This window comes from Musa acuminata, chromosome BXJ1-1, assembly GCF_036884655.1.
Source record: "Musa acuminata AAA Group cultivar baxijiao chromosome BXJ1-1, Cavendish_Baxijiao_AAA, whole genome shotgun sequence".
NCBI classification, from domain to species: domain Eukaryota; kingdom Viridiplantae; phylum Streptophyta; class Magnoliopsida; order Zingiberales; family Musaceae; genus Musa; species Musa acuminata.
Genome location: NC_088327.1, coordinates 25670469 through 25694227, shown reverse-complemented (window position 1 = coordinate 25694227; position 23759 = coordinate 25670469). Strand labels below are relative to the sequence as shown.

The 23759-nt window shown below is 40.3% G+C and overlaps 1 protein-coding gene across 3 annotated transcripts; it reads left to right on the top strand.

Moving 5' to 3' along the window:
- Window positions 1-6450: 6450 nt before the first annotated feature.
- LOC135677401 (vicilin-like seed storage protein At2g18540) lies at window positions 6451-22154 on the top strand. 3 transcript variants are annotated; one of them, XM_065189709.1, is made up of 4 exons: window positions 6451-8153; window positions 10167-13960; window positions 15974-19746; window positions 21760-22154. In XM_065189709.1, the coding sequence occupies exon 1, from the start codon at window positions 6676-6678 to the stop codon at window positions 7711-7713; it is 1038 nt and encodes a 345-aa protein (XP_065045781.1). In that variant the 5' UTR covers window positions 6451-6675; the 3' UTR covers window positions 7714-8153; window positions 10167-13960; window positions 15974-19746; window positions 21760-22154. The 3 variants fall into 3 exon arrangements, with proteins under 3 accessions (XP_065045781.1, XP_065045771.1, XP_065045790.1); XM_065189718.1 differs by lacking the exon at window positions 21760-22154 and having other exon boundaries at window positions 6458-8153; window positions 15974-21265; XM_065189699.1 differs by lacking the exons at window positions 15974-19746; window positions 21760-22154 and having other exon boundaries at window positions 10167-15479.
- The last annotated feature ends 1605 nt before the right edge of the window (window positions 22155-23759 follow it).

Genomic DNA, 23759 nt, shown 5'->3' with positions numbered 1-23759 from the left:
ACTTAAGGACACCTTGAAGAAATTCGAGGTTGGTAGCAAGTCATTAAACATAATCCTTGCAAACATGGGTCACGTTCCCAAAAGAAGTGGAATTGGATTTATGAGAAGTTCTCACCAAAATCCAACCACCTTCATAAAAGGCCCCATCTTACATGTTCGACACCAAAGCAAATGCAACTTTTGTTGCAAACTTGGACACAAAACGCATTATTGTCCATTCAAGAAGATGAGTCCGAATAAATTAATTTGGGTCCCTAAAGGAACCATGATAAACTCTATGCAACATGATAAATAATGTAGATCTATCTTTGAGGCACCCAAAAGCAAATGGGTACCTAAAAATCATCCTTTCTTGTAGAAACCCATACCATCGCAAGCTAGGAGCAAGAGATGGTACCTTGATAGTGGATGCTCAAAGCATATGACCGGAGATCCATCTCAATTCTCTAAGCTCACTAGCATAGACGAAGGCTATGTCACCTTTGGAGACAATAACAAGGGTAAAATCATTGGCAATGGAACCATATGTAACAAATCCAACTTCTTTATTGAAGATGTTTTATTAGTTGATGGTTTAAAACATAACCTCTTGAGCATTAGTCAATTATGTGATAAAGGATACATTGCTAGATTCGAATCTAATGCTTGCATCATTGAAAAACCATATAAAAACATGTCTATGATTGCATTAAAACAAAATAACGTATACACTATTGACATCAATGATTTGTGTAATGAAATATGTTTTTCGGTTTTGAATGAGGATGCTTGGCTATGGCATAGAAGATTAGGTCATGCTAGCATGAAACTAATCACTCAAATATCATCTAAAGATCTTGTAAGAGGAATTCCTCATATCAAGTTCATCAAAGATAATGTATGTGATGCTTGCCAATTAGGTAAACAAATTAAGGGTAGTTTCAAATCTAAGAATCAAATAAGCACCTCTAGGCCCTTACAATTGATCCATATGGACTTGTTCGGACCAATCTCTACATCAAGCCTAGGAGGTAGCAAATACGCCTTCGTTATTGTGAATGACTATAGTAGATACACATGGACTTACTTCTTGAAACAGAAAAATGAATGCTTTAGATCTTTTACCAATTTTGTAAACTTGTTTAAAACGAGAAGGGTTCTATGATTTCATCAATTAGAAGTGATCATGGTGGAGAATTTCAAAACCATGATTTCCAAGAATTCTGTGAACTCAATGGATACAACCATAATTTCTCTACTCCAAGAAATCCTCAACAAAATGGAGTAGTAGAAAGAAAAAATCAAAATTTACAAGAAATGGCAAGAACCATGTTGAATAAACATAGCCTACCCAAATATTTTTGGGCCGAAGCCGTAAACACTGCATGCTATATTTTGAATAGAGTTCTAGTTAGACCCTTACTCACCAAAACTCCTTATGAGTTATGGAACAACAAAAAACCCAATGTTTCATATTTTAAAGTCTTTGGGTGTAAGTGCTTTATCTTGAATGAAAAAGATAACTTAGGAAAATTTGATGCTAAATCCGATGAAGGAATCTTTCTTGGTTATTCTTCGGTTTCTAAAGCTTTTCGTATCTTCAATAAAAGAACATTAATTATTGAAGAATCCATTCATGTTGTTTTCAATGAGATTTCTGAAATCAGGAAAAACGATTTTGATGATGATGTTAATTTTGATTCCTTGAATTTAAATGAAACCCCGTCTCCAACTAGCAACTTGAATGTATCCACTTCCGAAACATCCTTACCCAAGGATTGGAAGTATGTAGATTCTCATCCTAAGGAGCTAATCTTAGGAGACACATCAAAGGGGGTTCAAACACGATCCTCTCTTAAAAATTTTTGTGCCAACACCGCTTTTCTCTCCCAAATTGAACCCAAATGCGTTGACGAAGCCATGAAAGATGATTCATGGATTATCGCAATGCAAGATGAATTAAATCAATTTGAGAGAAATGAGATGTGGAAGCTTGTTCCTAGGCCAAATAACCATTTAGTTATTGGTACTAAATGGGTCTTTAGAAACAAGCAAGATGAAAATGGTATCGTGGTTAGAAACAAGGTTAGACTAGTGGCCAAAGGTTTCAACCAAGAAGAAGGTATCGATTACGAAGAAACCTTCACTCCTGTGGCTCGATTAGAAGCCATAAGGATGCTCCTTGCCTACGCTAGTAGTAATAATTTTAAGCTGTTTCAAATGGATGTTAAAAGTGCTTTTCTTAATGGTTTTATTTCTGAAGAAGTCTATGTTGAACAACCTCCTGGATTTAAAAATAATAGCCTCCCTAATCATGTGTTTAGATTAACTAAAGCTCTCTATGGTTTAAAACAAGCTCCGAGGGCTTGGTATGAGAGACTTAGTTCTTTTCTTATTGAAAATAATTTCATAAAAGGCAAGGTTGATACTACATTATTCATCAAGAATTTTGAAAATAATTTTCTCATTGTTCAGATTTATGTTGATGATATTATCTTTGGTTCCACGAATGAATCTCTTTGTGAATCTTTTGCTAAAACTATGAGTCTTGAATTTGAAATGAGTTTAATAGGAGAGTTAACATTCTTCTTAGGTTTACAAATCAAATAACTAAGCAATGACATCTTTATTAGTCAAACTAAATATGCTATGAATTTACTAAAAAAGTTTAATATGAATAACTCAAAAGCTATTAACACTCCTATGAGCACCTCCACTAAGTTAGAAATTGATGAAAGTGGAGAAAGTTTCGATCAAAAAACTTATAAGGGTATGATAGGAAGTTTACTTTACCTCACTGCAACTAGACCAGACATCATGTTCAGTGTAGGACTTTGTGCTATATTTCAATCAAACCCTAAGATATCTCATCTCAAAGTAGTTAAAAGAATACTTAGATATCTTAATGGTACCACAAATCTAGGATTTTGGTACCCAAAATCAGAAAATCTTGAGTTAATTGCTTATGCTGATGCAGACTTTGCTGGCTGTAGACTAGATAGAAAAAGCACATCAGGAACATGTCAATTTTTAGGACAAGCCCTTGTTTCCTGGTCATCTAAGAAACAAAACTCGGTTGCACTATCAACAACCGAAGCTGAATATATTGCAGCAAGTGCATGCTGTGCACAAGTTGTATGGATGAAAAACACTTTAGAAGATTATAAAGTTCATCTTAAAAATATTCCCATTAAATGTAATAACACAAGTGCAATATGCTTAACAAAGAATCCTATACAACACTCAAGAACAAAACATATTGATATTAGACATCACTTTATACGAGATCATGTTACTAATCATGATGTAATCATAGAGTTCATTGCCACCAAACATCAACTAGCCGATATTTTTACAAAACCTCTAAGTGAAGAACAATTTGATTTCATAAGAAGAGAATTAGGAATGTTGATGTGTCCGAACACATAAACTAGTTAAAATTATCTTTCGGACTTTATTGAATGATTAAATCACTTGATTGCCATGTGATGAAATGTTTTGTCTTTTGATTGTATTTGAAAACTCGAATGTATGAAAGAGTTAATTTCATTTTCGGATTCGCTTAACAATTGGAATGCTAAAAATCGGATTTTCTCGTACACTCTTATGAAAATTTTTTTTCTGAAATGGATTTGATGAAATGATTCCATCTTGAAATATGGAAGATAGTATTTCTATTTACAAAAAGTTGTTTCACATATCTTGACTCAAAGCAAACTCACAAACAGCTTGAATCAAAGCAATCAACATATCATGTTTTCCTTTATGTGCTTGAACAATTAATTTCCTATCATTTACTATTGGAAATAACATGAATCAAGTAAAGGCATGAAACAATCATCGCACTTATACTCAAAATTTACTTGTATTGTTCTCCTGATATCACAACTACCATGCTTTTTGTTGATGACAAAGGGGGAGAAATATATGAATTGATGCTATAAACACTGATGCTATAATTATGCCATGCTTGCATCACCAAGAGATATATGAATAAATGCTATGATTTGCATTATGCCTTGTATCGTGTCAAGATATCAAACAAAAACTTGCATCGTAATTTTACGAGTTGATATCTTACCGTGTGATGAAATGCAATACTTGCTAAAATATTTGAAATGTGTACTTGAAATGTGTACATCATGTAATGATATCAAAATCATACTTCACAGTTTTACATGCTGATATCTTACAATATGATGAATTGTTACTATTACCATCATTCAAACTTGTAATGTAAAATTTGAAAATGAATGTCAAGCCTTGACATCATCTTCAGAGAGATACATCATGATAGGAATCATGATGGGGATATTGATAAGTTCAAATGATTTTAACTTATGTCTCTTGAATTCTTAAGGTTTTGAATTCAAGAATGACTTATCTCAAGTATGGCATATAGACAGGGGGAGTTAAGGTTAACTCCATTATCAATTGATTGTCATCATCAAAAAGAGGGAGATTGTTGAATCTCGGATTTTGATGATGAAGTCAATTGTCATTTGTTGTCTAATCTATGTGTTGAGATAAGTGTGCAGGATTAACTACGATGAAAGTTAGACATGCAGCAGGAGTTGCGCCGGAGTCAAGACAATGATCACGTTGGGAGTTCGAGAGTTCGACGGAAGTTCGGACAGTCGTCGGAGGTTCTACGGGAACAAATCCGAGAAGTCCATAAGCTTGTCAAAAGAAGCTCGTCGGAACTCGCCAAGTGTATCTTCGCAAGTCCAGGAGTTTGCCGAAAGTCCGCTGGAGAATCATCGAGGGTTAATCGGATGATCGACGGAAGTTCGCCGGAAGCTCGCCGGCAGAAGCGATTGACGCACCAGAGCAAGCTGCAGTAAATGTCTAAGGAATAATCATAGTTAGCACATTGATTAAGTTGGAAATGGGAGGTGATCCCATTAGCTTAATCTTGGGGCAATTGGGCCCCTGAAAAACCCAAATTGGGCCGAATGGATCTACCTATTCGGACCTTGATTGCTGTGGGAGGTACAACCGCCCAAGCTAGGAGGTAGCACCGCTTGGGCTAAGTCTCCCAGGGAGACTGGGCGGTGCAACCGCCCCAGCCAGGAGGTAGCACCGCCTGGGCTCAGTCTCTGAGCGAGACTGGGCGGTGCAACCTCCCCTGATAGGAGGTAGCACCGCCTGAGCTCGGTCTTCGAGCTTTGGCAAGCGGTGCAACTGCCCCAGTCAGGAGGTGCAACCGCCCGAGCTCGGTCTTCGAGCTCTGGCAGAGAGGTGCAACCGCCCCTGACAGAGGTGGCACCGCCCAGAGGCTTAGTTTTCGAGCTCTGTCAGGTGGTGCAACCGCCCCAGTCAGGAAGTGCAACCGCCTGATCCCGGAATTCCAGGAATTGACAGTTTTGAGTTCCAAATTTGAACTGGGTTGGGGCCTATAAATACCCCACCCATTCAGCACTGAAAGAACAGAACTTACACTCGAAATCTTGATCTTTTTCTGTGATTCTTATAGCTCAAAATTGTTGTAAAGGCCAAAAGTTCTCCTCCCTTTGTTCTTCAAAGTTTTGAGTTGTAAAGAGAGGAGAGAAAATTTCTGTAAGGGTTGTCTCCTAAGCCTGTCAAAAGGAGTGAAACTGTAAAAGGGTGGTTGGCCTTCGCCTATTGAAGGAAGGCCTCTAGTTGACGTCGGTGACCTCGTCGGTGGAGGAAGCCAAAAGTGGAGTAGGTCAAGATTGACTGAACCACTCTAAATCTCGGTTTGCATTTACTTTGAGCATTTTATCTTTACTGCAAACCTCCTAAATAGCTACCGCCTTCTGCGCTTTTACGAATGAGTTTCTAAGTTCAGAGCTTTCCGAATCTGCATTTAGACGTAAATCGGCTTTTTCGTACGATCATTACATTTCAATTTACGTTTATGTTTTGATTTCAATCATAACTACAAACTGCCTTCTGCACATTTATAAAACATATCTCAAAGTTCAGTATCTTCAAAATTGTCATTTAGACGTAAACCGGTTTTATCGTACGAACGTCGCATTTCAGTTTGCGCTTGCATTCTGATTTTCATCATAAACTGCAAATTGCTTTCGTAGATTTACTTTAACGTCATCTCGCTTAATCTTAAGTTAAAGTAATCTTAGAATCAGCTTTTACATCAAAATTATTTTTATCAAACGAACGCAGCTTTCGATTTTAATAGTGAAAGATTTCCGCTGCACTAATTCACCCCCCCCCCCCTCTTAGTGCTCTTGATCCTAACACAAGAGACATCACCTAGTGTAGTCAGCCATTCTATACCAAGCACTGCCTCATAGTCATCGATTGGTAGGAGGAAGAAATCGGTGATAATTTCTTGGTCTTGCAGTAATAGTTTCACTTGCGGGCATCTTTGGTCGCACTTTAAGATTCTGCCGTCGGCAACCTTTACATCGAACTTGCTGCAACCTTCAATATGCAGTGTCATCCGAGCAGCAACCTTACAATTTAGGAAGTTATTAGTGCTACCCGTGTCGATGAGAACTGTAATATCCCCCACTTTTAAAAATGTATTAATAAGGATTTATATGTAAATTGGGGGACCTATATGTAAATATAGAAATTACAAGGACTAAACTGCTAAGTTGCAAAAAGAAAAAAAAAAAGAAAAGGAAAAACCGAAAATTCGGTATTATCCCACCGCCTCCCACGCACTCTCTGTTTCTTTCGAGAAACAGAGAGGAGCGGTGGGGCATGAGGAGTGAAGAAAAGAAGAAGAAGAGGGAAAAGAAGAGAGGAGGAAGAAGAGAGGAAGAAGAGGGAGAAGAGAAGAAGAAGAAGAAGAGGAGGTGGCTGCAGCGAGGGCTGCAGCGAGGAGCTGTGGGGCGTGGGGAGAAGAAGAGAGGAAGAAGAGGGAGAAGAGAAGAAGAAGAAGAAGAAGAAGAAGAAGAGAGGAGGATAGCTGCGGCATGGCTGCAGCGAGGAGGTGTGTGGCTTTGGGGAGGAAAAGGGAAGAGGAGAAGAAGAGAAGGAGAAGAAGAGGGAAAAGAGAGGCAGCTGCAGCAGCCAGGGCTGCAGCACCTCTGTTTCCCGCAGGTGGAAACAGAGGAGAGGATGTGTGGGGCGTTGAGGATGAAAAGGGAAGAAGAAGAAGAAGAAGAAGAAGAAGAAGAAGAAGAAGAAGAAGAAGAAGAAGAAGAAGAAGAAGATAGCTGCGGCAAGGCTGCAGCGAGGAGATGTGTGGCCTTGGGGAGGAAAAGGGAAGAGGGGAAGAGGAGAAGAAGAAGAAGAGGAAGAGAAAGAGGTGTGATACCTCTGTTTCCTGCAGAGGAAACAGAGGAGAGGGTGTGTGTGACGCCGGGGAAGAAGGGGCTGCAGCTGCGGCGATGGCAGCTGCAGCTGGAAGAGAAGAAGAAGAGGAAGATGAGCAGGGGAGGAGGGAGAGGTTGCGGCCGTGGCTGCGGCCGCGACTGCAGCAGTTGCAGCGGGGAGAGAAGAAGAAGAAAGGAAGGAGAAGGAAGAGGAGAAGGGAAAGAAGTAGCTACGGCTGCGGTTGTGGCAGCTGCAGCTGTGGCAGGGAAAGAGGAAGAGAAAAAGGAAAGGAAGAAGAAGAGAAAGGGAAGGAGAGGAAGAAGAGAGGAAGAGGAGAAGGGGCTGCGGCTGCGGCGATGGCAGCTGCAGCTGTGGCTGGGAAAGAAGAGAAGGAAAGGAAGAAGAAGAGAAAGGGAAGGAGAGGAAGAAGAGAGGAAGAGGAGAAGGGGTGGCAGCTGCGGCAGTGGCAGCTGCAGCTAGAAGAGGAGGAGGAAATAGAGCAGGGGAGGAAGAAGAGGCTGCGAGTGTGGTGGCTGCGACTCCGGCTGCGGCTGCGACGTTGGCTGCGGTAGCGGTGGTGGCTGCAGTAGCTGCAGTAGCTGCTTTTGGGAAAGAGAAAGAGTAGGAACGAGAGAAGGGAAGAAGGAAATAGTGCAGTGGAAGGGGGCTGCGGTTGTGACCGCAGTTGCGATTGTGGCAGCAGCAGCGGCGGCGGCTGTGGCAGCTGCGTTTGGGAAAGAAAAAGAAGGAATGAGAGTAAGAGAGAGCAGGTGACTGTGCCTCGATGTTCGACACGTGATGTAGTTACGAAGAAAGGAAGAAAACGGGAGCACAAAACGAAACAGAGAGAGGACACGGAGGAAAAGTAGAAAGATTGGACTGGCACCTTCCTTGGATATTCAGATCAAAATATTTGAAAGGCAAGTTTCCCACTTGTTTCGATCCTTTCTATTGCAAGTTTCCCACTTGTTTCGATCCTTTCTATTGCAAGTTCCCTGATCGTTTCTCCTATAATTGCTCTGATATGTCTTATTGCAAGTATCCTGATCTTCCTCACTGCCATTTTTATCTCTACATTTGCTTTGAATATGAGGAACTTTGAATTGTTCTAGCCTTGCATTTGTTATATCTCCTGTTTAAACGTAACGATTCGAATCTGTGCAACTTTTGAGATTCTGACCTTTTGATACCGAGCTGCCTATAAGTCTTTGTTGGAAACTCTGATTTGTTCAAAACTGATTTCATTGGAAACTAGACTCGTAGACCTTTCTTTGATATATGGATTGAAAGATTTGGAATCCAAACACCTGCCCAGTTATCTGTTGAATCTGACATTATGAATTCTGCCAACAGAGATTTTGTTCTACGACACTTGCTTACCAAATTATTTGTAACTCTCTCTGTTGGACAGTTCAATTCCTATGAAGCCTGTCTTATCTGAAAGTATTATCCAATGATTATTTCTGAGTAAATTGGAGCACGATTGATAGTTTGAATCATTTGTTCAATGTGCCTCTTGTATTCTGCCAGAAATCGAGCTTTGGTCGATTTCTCATATTCTGGTTTCATTCCTTTGGAAGTTGATATCCTTTAGCTTTCTTATTCAATTGAGCTTTATATTACTGCTTTGAGTTCTTGTATACTCTTGTCCTTAAAATTATTGCATTCTTGAAAACCATTGTGGAACGTTTATGCTATATCGTATTGACCCATATAGGCATATGTATATTCCATTGTTCCGCATTTGCTCCCGATATGTGCCTATTCCAGTTCATTCATTTTGACATTGAATTTATCTAACCTTCTTATTTGAATTGAGCTATATATGATTGTTTGGAATCCTTGAATGCTCTTGCTTTCATTTCGTTTCCAAATCTGAATACATTTGTGAGAGATTTGTTCCTTGCATCATATTTGACTCGTAAAGGCACATGTACGTTTGTTGTTCCGCGTGTGCTTCTGATATATGCTATTTATTGTTCGTACTGCCCTTTTGTACTCTGGTGTTTGTGGGATTGTCTGGACCTTTGCCAGAAATGGTAAAGGGTATGCGCTGATTTGCCCGCTTTGTGGGGTCCCGCTTTGTGGGATATTCTGGTATGCGCTTATTTGCCCGCTTTGTGGGGTCCCACTTTGTGGGATATTGCTTAGAGCCTGCGATGCTCTGCCGGCCCCTTTGACTACACCTAGACGTGGGTGGATGGAGCTCCCAGACGTGGGAGACTTTTGTCAGGTGGTCATTCAGAAATGGATGAATCACATTCTGACTGAGATCCCACTACACCTTCTGTATGTTTGATATGATATCCAGAGCTTTGGTTATGTGTTTCTGTACATGCTTTGGATAAGATTGATATGTTTGCAACGTCAAAGACGACGTTTGAGCTTCTGTACGATATTTGTTTTCGATATGCTCTGAAATGCTTCATTCACTGATGATATGCTTCGAAATGTTCCATATGCCGTTGATATGCTCCGGAACATTTCATATGCCATTGATATGCTCCAATTACTCTGTGCTCCTTTTGCTATGAACTGATATGTTCTGAAATGTCCTATCTGCCATTGATATGTTCCAATTACTCTGTGCTCCATTTGCTATGAACTGATATGTTCTGAAATGTCCTATCTGCCATTGATATGTTCCAATTACTCTGTGCTCCATTTGCTATGAACAGATATGTTCTGAAATGTCCTATCTGCCATTGATATGTTCCAATTACTCTATGCCCCATTCGTTATGGATCAAATATGTTTTGAATGACATGATACGTATGATTTGGTATCTATTGAGATGGTATCCTTGAGAATTCTTGTATTCTGCCTTGCATTATGATACCTTACTCGTTTGAAACCGTTCCTTTTGTTCTGAATATGCTTTGTCACTTGCTGAGCCGTTTTTGGCTCACTCCGTTGTTATATAAATCTTTCAGGTCAGCTTGTCACTCTTCGAGATGTTTGATTTGGGCTGAGGCAGTGGATAGCTATTCAGAATAATGGGCAAGTCTGGTTGGTTATTACGATATTGTTGTATAAGTATGTCTTGTATATAATGAAATGTTGTCGATGAACCGAAATAAATATACTGTGTCCAAGTGTTTGGAGATCTCTCTTATTTGGAATTTCAGAATGTTAAGTCTAATTTATGGTGATATGAACTTGTGGTGAATAGTTGGAGTTCTGATTGTATAATTCATTTAGCTTGTGGATTTATAAATGTTGTTCATGTTTGTCAAGTTGGCTTGGGTTGCCATAAATGTGAATTATCGAGTGATGTGATATATGATTATAAACTGCACAGGTTTTATGGATGTGAATATGAATAGAATGTTTTCAGTGTCCTCAAACGTTAGTTTGGATCCTGGATTGGTCTGTGACGAAAATTTTAAAAGTCATGGATATTTTGAGGGGCTTGACAGAGGTGGTATCAGAGCATTGTTTGAGGATTACTGAAATATTTGATATGTTGACATGCAAAATATATTGAGGTCTAATGAACTATAGTGATTGGTGGAAATTTTCTTTGATGTATTTTAGGAATCTGGGATGATGAGGACATTTGGTCCTCCTATTTCATTGTTTCTGATTAATTAAGGGGAATGAAAGGATTGTTTGGGGATATTGAATCAGAGTGGCGCAGCGGAAGCATGGTGGACCTAATTTCATTGGTGGTAGAAAAATGGATGATGCAAATGGAGAAGATATTTGATATACAAAATTATTCTAATGATCAAAAGATTTCTTTTGCTACGTTATATTGGAAGTAAAGACTTATTATTGACGGCAACAATGAAAAGAATTTTTGAAGATCAATGGCAAGAATGACAAGAACAAGTTTACCAATAAAAATATGATTGGAAATGAATCAGTAAGTAACAACAAGAGGATCAAGACATTTGGATTTGAAATTGGAGGTCATCATAAAAGACTCAATCATGTGTGAATTATAAGTTAAATTATGAAACAAGTTTGTGTTTTCGGGTGATTGGAGTCTATTTTACTTGTAGAAAGTTGGATCATAAAATAAAAGTTTGCCCTTTGAACAAGAAGAAAGAGTCACTGCCTCCTAAATCATCAGCCCATGTAAGAGTGTATGCTATCACTGAATATGATTCTGAAACTTCTGAATTAGTGGTCAAAGGTATTATGCATGTTTATGAAAGAATGCAAATATTTGTTCGACCATGGGTCCAATCTACGATTTGATTCGTAATATTTTGCTTATCACTTGGGTATTCAACCTAGACCACTACATTATGTGATATATGTAAGTACAATCATTGGAGATTCTTTGATAACGAACTTAAATCTAGTCCTCTTGTCTGATTCTTATTGGAGAACTTGAACTTTTGCTGATTTAGTTCTCCTAGAGATTTGGAGTTTTGATATTATACTTGGTATGGATTGGCTATCTTCCTATCATACCAGTATGGATTGGTATATAACAAATGATCACTTTTTGCATATTTGATCAGTCGATCTTTTATTTTGAGAGTATTGGACATTATTTATCTCCTTGCCTAATGTATCCCAGGATGACTTGTTTGGATTACCTCCAAATGTGATTTTGCTTTTGATTTGGTCCTTGGGACAATCCTAAAATCTAAGCCTCTCTACAGAAAGATATCATTTGAGTAAGTGGAATTAGAAAAGCAACTACAAGGATTATTAAATGAGGATTTTATTTGGCTTAATATTTCATCATGAGATGCTCCGGTGTTAGTTAAAAGATGGATGGAACATTGAGGCTTTGTATTGATTATAGATAGTTGAATTAGGTGACCATCAAAAAACGAGTATTTTCTAAAGTGACCACTTGTTTGATTAACTACAGAGTGCACAGGGATTTTAAAAGATTGTTTGAAGGTCGGGTTACCATCTATTGAGGATCAAGGAGGAGAATATTTCGGTCACTCTTGGAAAATTGTGTAATTGTATTGAATTGATGAAATTATTTAAGAGTAGGAGGAGGAAATAAAGAAATCATAATCCTCATCTTTTCATCGATTGAGCTATGACCAATTTAGAGGACTAAATTTTCTTTTAAGGGGGGGGAGAGTGTAATATCCCCCACTTTTAAAAATGTATTAATAAGGATTTATATGTAAATTGGGGGACCTATATGTAAATATAGAAATTACAAGGACTAAACTGCTAAGTTGCAAAAAGAAAAAAAAAAAGAAAAGGAAAAACCGAAAATTCGGTATTATCCCACCGCCTCCCACGCACTCTTTGTTTCTTCGAGAAACAGAGAGGAGCGGTGGGGCATGAGGAGTGAAGAAAAGAAGAAGAAGAGGGAAAAGAAGAGAGGAGGAAGAAGAGAGGAAGAAGAGGGAGAAGAGAAGAAGAAGAAGAAGAGGAGGTGGCTGCAGCGAGGGCTGCAGCGAGGAGCTGTGGGGCGTGGGGAGAAGAAGAGAGGAAGAAGAGGGAGAAGAGAAGAAGAAGAAGAAGAAGAAGAAGAAGAGAGGAGGATAGCTGCGGCATGGCTGCAGCGAGGAGGTGTGTGGCTTTGGGGAGGAAAAGGGAAGAGGAGAAGAAGAGAAGGAGAAGAAGAGGGAAAAGAGAGGCAGCTGCAGCAGCCAGGGCTGCAGCACCTCTGTTTCCCGCAGGTGGAAACAGAGGAGAGGATGTGTGGGGCGTTGAGGATGAAAAGGGAAGAAGAAGAAGAAGAAGAAGAAGAAGAAGAAGAAGAAGAAGAAGAAGATAGCTGCGGCAAGGCTGCAGCGAGGAGATGTGTGGCCTTGGGGAGGAAAAGGGAAGAGGGGAAGAGGAGAAGAAGAAGAAGAGGAAGAGAAAGAGGTGTGATACCTCTGTTTCCTGCAGAGGAAACAGAGGAGAGGGTGTGTGTGACGCCGGGGAAGAAGGGGCTGCAGCTGCGGCGATGGCAGCTGCAGCTGGAAGAGAAGAAGAAGAGGAAGATGAGCAGGGGAGGAGGGAGAGGTTGCGGCCGTGGCTGCGGCCGCGACTGCAGCAGTTGCAGCGGGGAGAGAAGAAGAAGAAAGGAAGGAGAAGGAAGAGGAGAAGGGAAAGAAGTAGCTACGGCTGCGGTTGTGGCAGCTGCAGCTGTGGCAGGGAAAGAGGAAGAGAAAAAGGAAAGGAAGAAGAAGAGAAAGGGAAGGAGAGGAAGAAGAGAGGAAGAGGAGAAGGGGCTGCGGCTGCGGCGATGGCAGCTGCAGCTGTGGCTGGGAAAGAAGAGAAGGAAAGGAAGAAGAAGAGAAAGGGAAGGAGAGGAAGAAGAGAGGAAGAGGAGAAGGGGTGGCAGCTGCGGCAGTGGCAGCTGCAGCTAGAAGAGGAGGAGGAAATAGAGCAGGGGAGGAAGAAGAGGCTGCGAGTGTGGTGGCTGCGACTCCGGCTGCGGCTGCGACGTTGGCTGCGGTAGCGGTGGTGGCTGCAGTAGCTGCAGTAGCTGCTTTTGGGAAAGAGAAAGAGTAGGAACGAGAGAAGGGAAGAAGGAAATAGTGCAGTGGAAGGGGGCTGCGGTTGTGACCGCAGTTGCGATTGTGGCAGCAGCAGCGGCGGCGGCTGTGGCAGCTGCGTTTGGGAAAGAAAAAGAAGGAATGAGAGTAAGAGAGAGCAGGTGACTGTGCCTCGATGTTCGACACGTGATGTAGTTACGAAGAAAGGAAGAAAACGGGAGCACAAAACGAAACAGAGAGAGGACACGGAGGAAAAGTAGAAAGATTGGACTGGCACCTTCCTTGGATATTCAGATCAAAATATTTGAAAGGCAAGTTTCCCACTTGTTTCGATCCTTTCTATTGCAAGTTTCCCACTTGTTTCGATCCTTTCTATTGCAAGTTCCCTGATCGTTTCTCCTATAATTGCTCTGATATGTCTTATTGCAAGTATCCTGATCTTCCTCACTGCCATTTTTATCTCTACATTTGCTTTGAATATGAGGAACTTTGAATTGTTCTAGCCTTGCATTTGTTATATCTCCTGTTTAAACGTAACGATTCGAATCTGTGCAACTTTTGAGATTCTGACCTTTTGATACCGAGCTGCCTATAAGTCTTTGTTGGAAACTCTGATTTGTTCAAAACTGATTTCATTGGAAACTAGACTCGTAGACCTTTCTTTGATATATGGATTGAAAGATTTGGAATCCAAACACCTGCCCAGTTATCTGTTGAATCTGACATTATGAATTCTGCCAACAGAGATTTTGTTCTACGACACTTGCTTACCAAATTATTTGTAACTCTCTCTGTTGGACAGTTCAATTCCTATGAAGCCTGTCTTATCTGAAAGTATTATCCAATGATTATTTCTGAGTAAATTGGAGCACGATTGATAGTTTGAATCATTTGTTCAATGTGCCTCTTGTATTCTGCCAGAAATCGAGCTTTGGTCGATTTCTCATATTCTGGTTTCATTCCTTTGGAAGTTGATATCCTTTAGCTTTCTTATTCAATTGAGCTTTATATTACTGCTTTGAGTTCTTGTATACTCTTGTCCTTAAAATTATTGCATTCTTGAAAACCATTGTGGAACGTTTATGCTATATCGTATTGACCCATATAGGCATATGTATATTCCATTGTTCCGCATTTGCTCCCGATATGTGCCTATTCCAGTTCATTCATTTTGACATTGAATTTATCTAACCTTCTTATTTGAATTGAGCTATATATGATTGTTTGGAATCCTTGAATGCTCTTGCTTTCATTTCGTTTCCAAATCTGAATACATTTGTGAGAGATTTGTTCCTTGCATCATATTTGACTCGTAAAGGCACATGTACGTTTGTTGTTCCGCGTGTGCTTCTGATATATGCTATTTATTGTTCGTACTGCCCTTTTGTACTCTGGTGTTTGTGGGATTGTCTGGACCTTTGCCAGAAATGGTAAAGGGTATGCGCTGATTTGCCCGCTTTGTGGGGTCCCGCTTTGTGGGATATTCTAGTATGCGCTTATTTGCCCGCTTTGTGGGGTCCCACTTTGTGGGATATTGCTTAGAGCCTGCGATGCTCTGCCGGCCCCTTTGACTACACCTAGACGTGGGTGGATGGAGCTCCCAGACGTGGGAGACTTTTGTCAGGTGGTCATTCAGAAATGGATGAATCACATTCTGACTGAGATCCCACTACACCTTCTGTATGTTTGATATGATATCCAGAGCTTTGGTTATGTGTTTCTGTACATGCTTTGGATAAGATTGATATGTTTGCAACGTCAAAGACGACGTTTGAGCTTCTGTACGATATTTGTTTTCGATATGCTCTGAAATGCTTCATTCACTGATGATATGCTTCGAAATGTTCCATATGCCGTTGATATGCTCCGGAACATTTCATATGCCATTGATATGCTCCAATTACTCTGTGCTCCTTTTGCTATGAACTGATATGTTCTGAAATGTCCTATCTGCCATTGATATGTTCCAATTACTCTGTGCTCCATTTGCTATGAACTGATATGTTCTGAAATGTCCTATCTGCCATTGATATGTTCCAATTACTCTGTGCTCCATTTGCTATGAACAGATATGTTCTGAAATGTCCTATCTGCCATTGATATGTTCCAATTACTCTATGCCCCATTCGTTATGGATCAAATATGTTTTGAATGACATGATACGTATGATTTGGTATCTATTGAGATGGTATCCTTGAGAATTCTTGTATTCTGCCTTGCATTATGATACCTTACTCGTTTGAAACCGTTCCTTTTGTTCTGAATATGCTTTGTCACTTGCTGAGCCGTTTTTGGCTCACTCCGTTGTTATATAAATCTTTCAGGTCAGCTTGTCACTCTTCGAGATGTTTGATTTGGGCTGAGGCAGTGGATAGCTATTCAGAATAATGGGCAAGTCTGGTTGGTTATTACGATATTGTTGTATAAGTATGTCTTGTATATAATGAAATGTTGTCGATGAACCGAAATAAATATACTGTGTCCAAGTGTTTGGAGATCTCTCTTATTTGGAATTTCAGAATGTTAAGTCTAATTTATGGTGATATGAACTTGTGGTGAATAGTTGGAGTTCTGATTGTATAATTCATTTAGCTTGTGGATTTATAAATGTTGTTCATGTTTGTCAAGTTGGCTTGGGTTGCCATAAATGTGAATTATCGAGTGATGTGATATATGATTATAAACTGCACAGGTTTTATGGATGTGAATATGAATAGAATGTTTTCAGTGTCCTCAAACGTTAGTTTGGATCCTGGATTGGTCTGTGACGAAAATTTTAAAAGTCATGGATATTTTGAGGGGCTTGACAGAGGTGGTATCAGAGCATTGTTTGAGGATTACTGAAATATTTGATATGTTGACATGCAAAATATATTGAGGTCTAATGAACTATAGTGATTGGTGGAAATTTTCTTTGATGTATTTTAGGAATCTGGGATGATGAGGACATTTGGTCCTCCTATTTCATTGTTTCTGATTAATTAAGGGGAATGAAAGGATTGTTTGGGGATATTGAATCAGAGTGGCGCAGCGGAAGCATGGTGGACCTAATTTCATTGGTGGTAGAAAAATGGATGATGCAAATGGAGAAGATATTTGATATACAAAATTATTCTAATGATCAAAAGATTTCTTTTGCTACGTTATATTGGAAGTAAAGACTTATTATTGACGGCAACAATGAAAAGAATTTTTGAAGATCAATGGCAAGAATGACAAGAACAAGTTTACCAATAAAAATATGATTGGAAATGAATCAGTAAGTAACAACAAGAGGATCAAGACATTTGGATTTGAAATTGGAGGTCATCATAAAAGACTCAATCATGTGTGAATTATAAGTTAAATTATGAAACAAGTTTGTGTTTTCGGGTGATTGGAGTCTATTTTACTTGTAGAAAGTTGGATCATAAAATAAAAGTTTGCCCTTTGAACAAGAAGAAAGAGTCACTGCCTCCTAAATCATCAGCCCATGTAAGAGTGTATGCTATCACTGAATATGATTCTGAAACTTCTGAATTAGTGGTCAAAGGTATTATGCATGTTTATGAAAGAATGCAAATATTTGTTCGACCATGGGTCCAATCTACGATTTGATTCGTAATATTTTGCTTATCACTTGGGTATTCAACCTAGACCACTACATTATGTGATATATGTAAGTACAATCATTGGAGATTCTTTGATAACGAACTTAAATCTAGTCCTCTTGTCTGATTCTTATTGGAGAACTTGAACTTTTGCTGATTTAGTTCTCCTAGAGATTTGGAGTTTTGATATTATACTTGGTATGGATTGGCTATCTTCCTATCATACCAGTATGGATTGGTATATAACAAATGATCACTTTTTGCATATTTGATCAGTCGATCTTTTATTTTGAGAGTATTGGACATTATTTATCTCCTTGCCTAATGTATCCCAGGATGACTTGTTTGGATTACCTCCAAATGTGATTTTGCTTTTGATTTGGTCCTTGGGACAATCCTAAAATCTAAGCCTCTCTACAGAAAGATATCATTTGAGTAAGTGGAATTAGAAAAGCAACTACAAGGATTATTAAATGAGGATTTTATTTGGCTTAATATTTCATCATGAGATGCTCCGGTGTTAGTTAAAAGATGGATGGAACATTGAGGCTTTGTATTGATTATAGATAGTTGAATTAGGTGACCATCAAAAAACGAGTATTTTCTAAAGTGACCACTTGTTTGATTAACTACAGAGTGCACAGGGATTTTAAAAGATTGTTTGAAGGTCGGGTTACCATCTATTGAGGATCAAGGAGGAGAATATTTCGGTCACTCTTGGAAAATTGTGTAATTGTATTGAATTGATGAAATTATTTAAGAGTAGGAGGAGGAAATAAAGAAATCATAATCCTCATCTTTTCATCGATTGAGCTATGACCAATTTAGAGGACTAAATTTTCTTTTAAGGGGGGGGAGAGTGTAATATCCCCCACTTTTAAAAATGTATTAATAAGGATTTATATGTAAATTGGGGGACCTATATGTAAATATAGAAATTACAAGGACTAAACTGCTAAGTTGCAAAAAGAAAAAAAAAAAGAAAAGGAAAAACCGAAAATTCGGTATTATCCCACCGCCTCCCACGCACTCTTTGTTTCTTCGAGAAACAGAGAGGAGCGGTGGGGCATGAGGAGTGAAGAAAAGAAGAAGAAGAGGGAAAAGAAGAGAGGAGGAAGAAGAGAGGAAGAAGAGGGAGAAGAGAAGAAGAAGAAGAAGAGGAGGTGGCTGCAGCGAGGGCTGCAGCGAGGAGCTGTGGGGCGTGGGGAGAAGAAGAGAGGAAGAAGAGGGAGAAGAGAAGAAGAAGAAGAAGAAGAAGAAGAAGAGAGGAGGATAGCTGCGGCATGGCTGCAGCGAGGAGGTGTGTGGCTTTGGGGAGGAAAAGGGAAGAGGAGAAGAAGAGAAGGAGAAGAAGAGGGAAAAGAGAGGCAGCTGCAGCAGCCAGGGCTGCAGCACCTCTGTTTCCCGCAGGTGGAAACAGAGGAGAGGATGTGTGGGGCGTTGAGGATGAAAAGGGAAGAAGAAGAAGAAGAAGAAGAAGAAGATAGCTGCGGCAAGGCTGCAGCGAGGAGATGTGTGGCCTTGGGGAGGAAAAGGGAAGAGGGGAAGAGGAGAAGAAGAAGAAGAGGAAGAGAAAGAGGTGTGATACCTCTGTTTCCTGCAGAGGAAACAGAGGAGAGGGTGTGTGTGACGCCGGGGAAGAAGGGGCTGCAGCTGCGGCGATGGCAGCTGCAGCTGGAAGAGAAGAAGAAGAGGAAGATGAGCAGGGGAGGAGGGAGAGGTTGCGGCCGTGGCTGCGGCCGCGACTGCAGCAGTTGCAGCGGGGAGAGAAGAAGAAGAAAGGAAGGAGAAGGAAGAGGAGAAGGGAAAGAAGTAGCTACGGCTGCGGTTGTGGCAGCTGCAGCTGTGGCAGGGAAAGAGGAAGAGAAAAAGGAAAGGAAGAAGAAGAGAAAGGGAAGGAGAGGAAGAAGAGAGGAAGAGGAGAAGGGGCTGCGGCTGCGGCGATGGCAGCTGCAGCTGTGGCTGGGAAAGAAGAGAAGGAAAGGAAGAAGAAGAGAAAGGGAAGGAGAGGAAGAAGAGAGGAAGAGGAGAAGGGGTGGCAGCTGCGGCAGTGGCAGCTGCAGCTAGAAGAGGAGGAGGAAATAGAGCAGGGGAGGAAGAAGAGGCTGCGAGTGTGGTGGCTGCGACTCCGGCTGCGGCTGCGACGTTGGCTGCGGTAGCGGTGGTGGCTGCAGTAGCTGCAGTAGCTGCTTTTGGGAAAGAGAAAGAGTAGGAACGAGAGAAGGGAAGAAGGAAATAGTGCAGTGGAAGGGGGCTGCGGTTGTGACCGCAGTTGCGATTGTGGCAGCAGCAGCGGCGGCGGCTGTGGCAGCTGCGTTTGGGAAAGAAAAAGAAGGAATGAGAGTAAGAGAGAGCAGGTGACTGTGCCTCGATGTTCGACACGTGATGTAGTTACGAAGAAAGGAAGAAAACGGGAGCACAAAACGAAACAGAGAGAGGACACGGAGGAAAAGTAGAAAGATTGGACTGGCACCTTCCTTGGATATTCAGATCAAAATATTTGAAAGGCAAGTTTCCCACTTGTTTCGATCCTTTCTATTGCAAGTTTCCCACTTGTTTCGATCCTTTCTATTGCAAGTTCCCTGATCGTTTCTCCTATAATTGCTCTGATATGTCTTATTGCAAGTATCCTGATCTTCCTCACTGCCATTTTTATCTCTACATTTGCTTTGAATATGAGGAACTTTGAATTGTTCTAGCCTTGCATTTGTTATATCTCCTGTTTAAACGTAACGATTCGAATCTGTGCAACTTTTGAGATTCTGACCTTTTGATACCGAGCTGCCTATAAGTCTTTGTTGGAAACTCTGATTTGTTCAAAACTGATTTCATTGGAAACTAGACTCGTAGACCTTTCTTTGATATATGGATTGAAAGATTTGGAATCCAAACACCTGCCCAGTTATCTGTTGAATCTGACATTATGAATTCTGCCAACAGAGATTTTGTTCTACGACACTTGCTTACCAAATTATTTGTAACTCTCTCTGTTGGACAGTTCAATTCCTATGAAGCCTGTCTTATCTGAAAGTATTATCCAATGATTATTTCTGAGTAAATTGGAGCACGATTGATAGTTTGAATCATTTGTTCAATGTGCCTCTTGTATTCTGCCAGAAATCGAGCTTTGGTCGATTTCTCATATTCTGGTTTCATTCCTTTGGAAGTTGATATCCTTTAGCTTTCTTATTCAATTGAGCTTTATATTACTGCTTTGAGTTCTTGTATACTCTTGTCCTTAAAATTATTGCATTCTTGAAAACCATTGTGGAACGTTTATGCTATATCGTATTGACCCATATAGGCATATGTATATTCCATTGTTCCGCATTTGCTCCCGATATGTGCCTATTCCAGTTCATTCATTTTGACATTGAATTTATCTAACCTTCTTATTTGAATTGAGCTATATATGATTGTTTGGAATCCTTGAATGCTCTTGCTTTCATTTCGTTTCCAAATCTGAATACATTTGTGAGAGATTTGTTCCTTGCATCATATTTGACTCGTAAAGGCACATGTACGTTTGTTGTTCCGCGTGTGCTTCTGATATATGCTATTTATTGTTCGTACTGCCCTTTTGTACTCTGGTGTTTGTGGGATTGTCTGGACCTTTGCCAGAAATGGTAAAGGGTATGCGCTGATTTGCCCGCTTTGTGGGGTCCCGCTTTGTGGGATATTCTGGTATGCGCTTATTTGCCCGCTTTGTGGGGTCCCACTTTATGGGATATTGCTTAGAGCCTGCGATGCTCTGCCGGCCCCTTTGACTACACCTAGACGTGGGTGGATGGAGCTCCCAGACGTGGGAGACTTTTGTCAGGTGGTCATTCAGAAATGGATGAATCACATTCTGACTGAGATCCCACTACACCTTCTGTATGTTTGATATGATATCCAGAGCTTTGGTTATGTGTTTCTGTACATGCTTTGGATAAGATTGATATGTTTGCAACGTCAAAGACGACGTTTGAGCTTCTGTACGATATTTGTTTTCGATATGCTCTGAAATGCTTCATTCACTGATGATATGCTTCGAAATGTTCCATATGCCGTTGATATGCTCCGGAACATTTCATATGCCATTGATATGCTCCAATTACTCTGTGCTCCTTTTGCTATGAACTGATATGTTCTGAAATGTCCTATTTGCCATTGATATGTTCCAATTACTCTGTGCTCCATTTGCTATGAACTGATATGTTCTGAAATGTCCTATCTGCCATTGATATGTTCCAATTACTCTGTGCTCCATTTGCTATGAACAGATATGTTCTGAAATGTCCTATCTGCCATTGATATGTTCCAATTACTCTATGCCCCATTCGTTATGGATCAAATATGTTTTGAATGACATGATACGTATGATTTGGTATCTATTGACATGGTATCCTTGAGAATTCTTGTATTCTGCCTTGCATTATGATACCTTACTCGTTTGAAACCATTCCTTTTGTTCTGAATATGCTTTGTCACTTGCTGAGCCGTTTTTGGCTCACTCCGTTGTTATATAAATCTTTCAGGTCAGCTTGTCACTCTTCGAGATGTTTGATTTGGGCTGAGGCAGTGGATAGCTATTCAGAATAATGGGCAAGTCTGGTTGGTTATTACGATATTGTTGTATAAGTATGTCTTGTATATAATGAAATGTTGTCGATGAACCGAAATAGATATACTGTGTCCAAGTGTTTGGAGATCTCTCTTATTTGGAATTTCATAATGTTAAGTCTAATTTATGGTGATATGAACTTGTGGTGAATAGTTGGAGTTCTGATTGTATAATTCATTTAGCTTGTGGATTTATAAATGTTGTTCATGTTTGTCAAGTTGGCTTGGGTTGCCATAAATGTGAATTATCGAGTGATGTGATATATGATTATAAACTGCACAGGTTTTATGGATGTGAATATGAATAAAATGTTTTCAGTGTCCTCAAACGTTAGTTTGGATCCTGGATTGGTCTGTGACGAAAATTTTAAAAATCATGGATATTTTGAGGGGCTTGACAAGAACAGTGATCGGCTGTTGTTTGAGAAGGCCTCCAACTTTCATCGTTTGCGGATTTGAGTAGCCAGCTAGTGCGTGTACCGTAATGTCGGTCGGCTGTGGCTCTTCTTCCATATCTTCTTCTTCATGTTCAAGGCTCTCTTCTAGATGTTCAATGACCTCTTCTCCTACTGGTTCAATCATAAGAAGTCTACCTTTTTTACAGCGATGCTCGCGGCTCCACATCGTCGCAATGCCAACATAACCCCTTCGCAGATCGCTCCCGAAGTTCTTCTCTTGTTAACCTTTTCGGTGCAGGGACTCAGTTGATAGTAGGGGGGGCTGAGGGCTTTAGTATTGTAGGTCGTGGAGTGATCCTAGTCCTCCGGGCTTCATGGTTCAATCGCTCCTCTTGTAGTCATGCGAAAGAGATGGCTGCCATAAGCATGTAAGGTTGTTGCGCCTTAACTTCTCCCCGGATCTCCGGCTTTAAGCCCTCAATAAAGGTTCCCAATAACTGTTTTTCAGACCAATCATGAGTTTGATTAGATAACCTTTCAAACCTGGTCTGGTACTCCTGAATGGTGGAGGTTTGTCAGATCTTTGCTAGTTGTCCGTCAATGTTCTCATAATAAGTTGGTCCGAAGCGGATCAGTAGTCTTTCTTTGAATTGTCGCCATGAAAGGACTCCCTAAGTGTGTTCAAACCAGTCAAACCATTGTATGGCATCCCCTTCAAGATGTATAGCTGCAATTTCCACCATGGATGCATCCGCAGTTTTATGGTACCGAAAATATCGCTCCGCGCGCGAGATCCAACCAATTGGGTCTCCTTCTTCCCATCTAGGGAAGTCCACTCTCATGCACGAATAGTTGGGGTCGGTCATAGAGCCTCCCCTCTCTTGGAAGTCATCTCTTTGGGCATGATGTGATTGGTTAGAGCTCTCTCCTTGATGTGATTTCTTCGGGCTTGGTGGTTGGCCCAAACTGAATTCGATAAGGAGAGTCCGAATCTTATCCTCCATTCGTGCCTCAAAGGCTTCAAATTTTGCATTGATTGTCTCCTCAGATGCCATAGTATATGACTCCAAATCTGTGATGTTAAGATCTCTCTTTTGTTGATAGGTTAAAGGCATATATAGGTTTGATAGAAATCCGTGAAAGTTTGCTGCAGAATTGTGTTATCTTGTAAGAGCAGAATTATCGTCGAAGAAATAGCGGTTTCTCGATGAAATCTCCACAAAAAATTTGAGAGATTTGAGGAGGGAATTGACAGCAATATCTCAGTTTATATGACAGTAAGGATGTCCAATTTAATCAAGAAAATTTTGGCAATAACAGCAAGAAAATTGGTGTAAGTTGCGATGGCAGAATTTTTGTCAAAAAATTTCAGCAACTTACGATGAAAATTTGCAGCAATATAGGAACGAAATTTTTTTTTTTTTGGATTTTCGAATAGGGATAACTAAATTGCAGCAACAGTAAGGTAGGAAACCAGAACCTATTGCAATTCACGGGGAGATCAAAGGATGATCTGT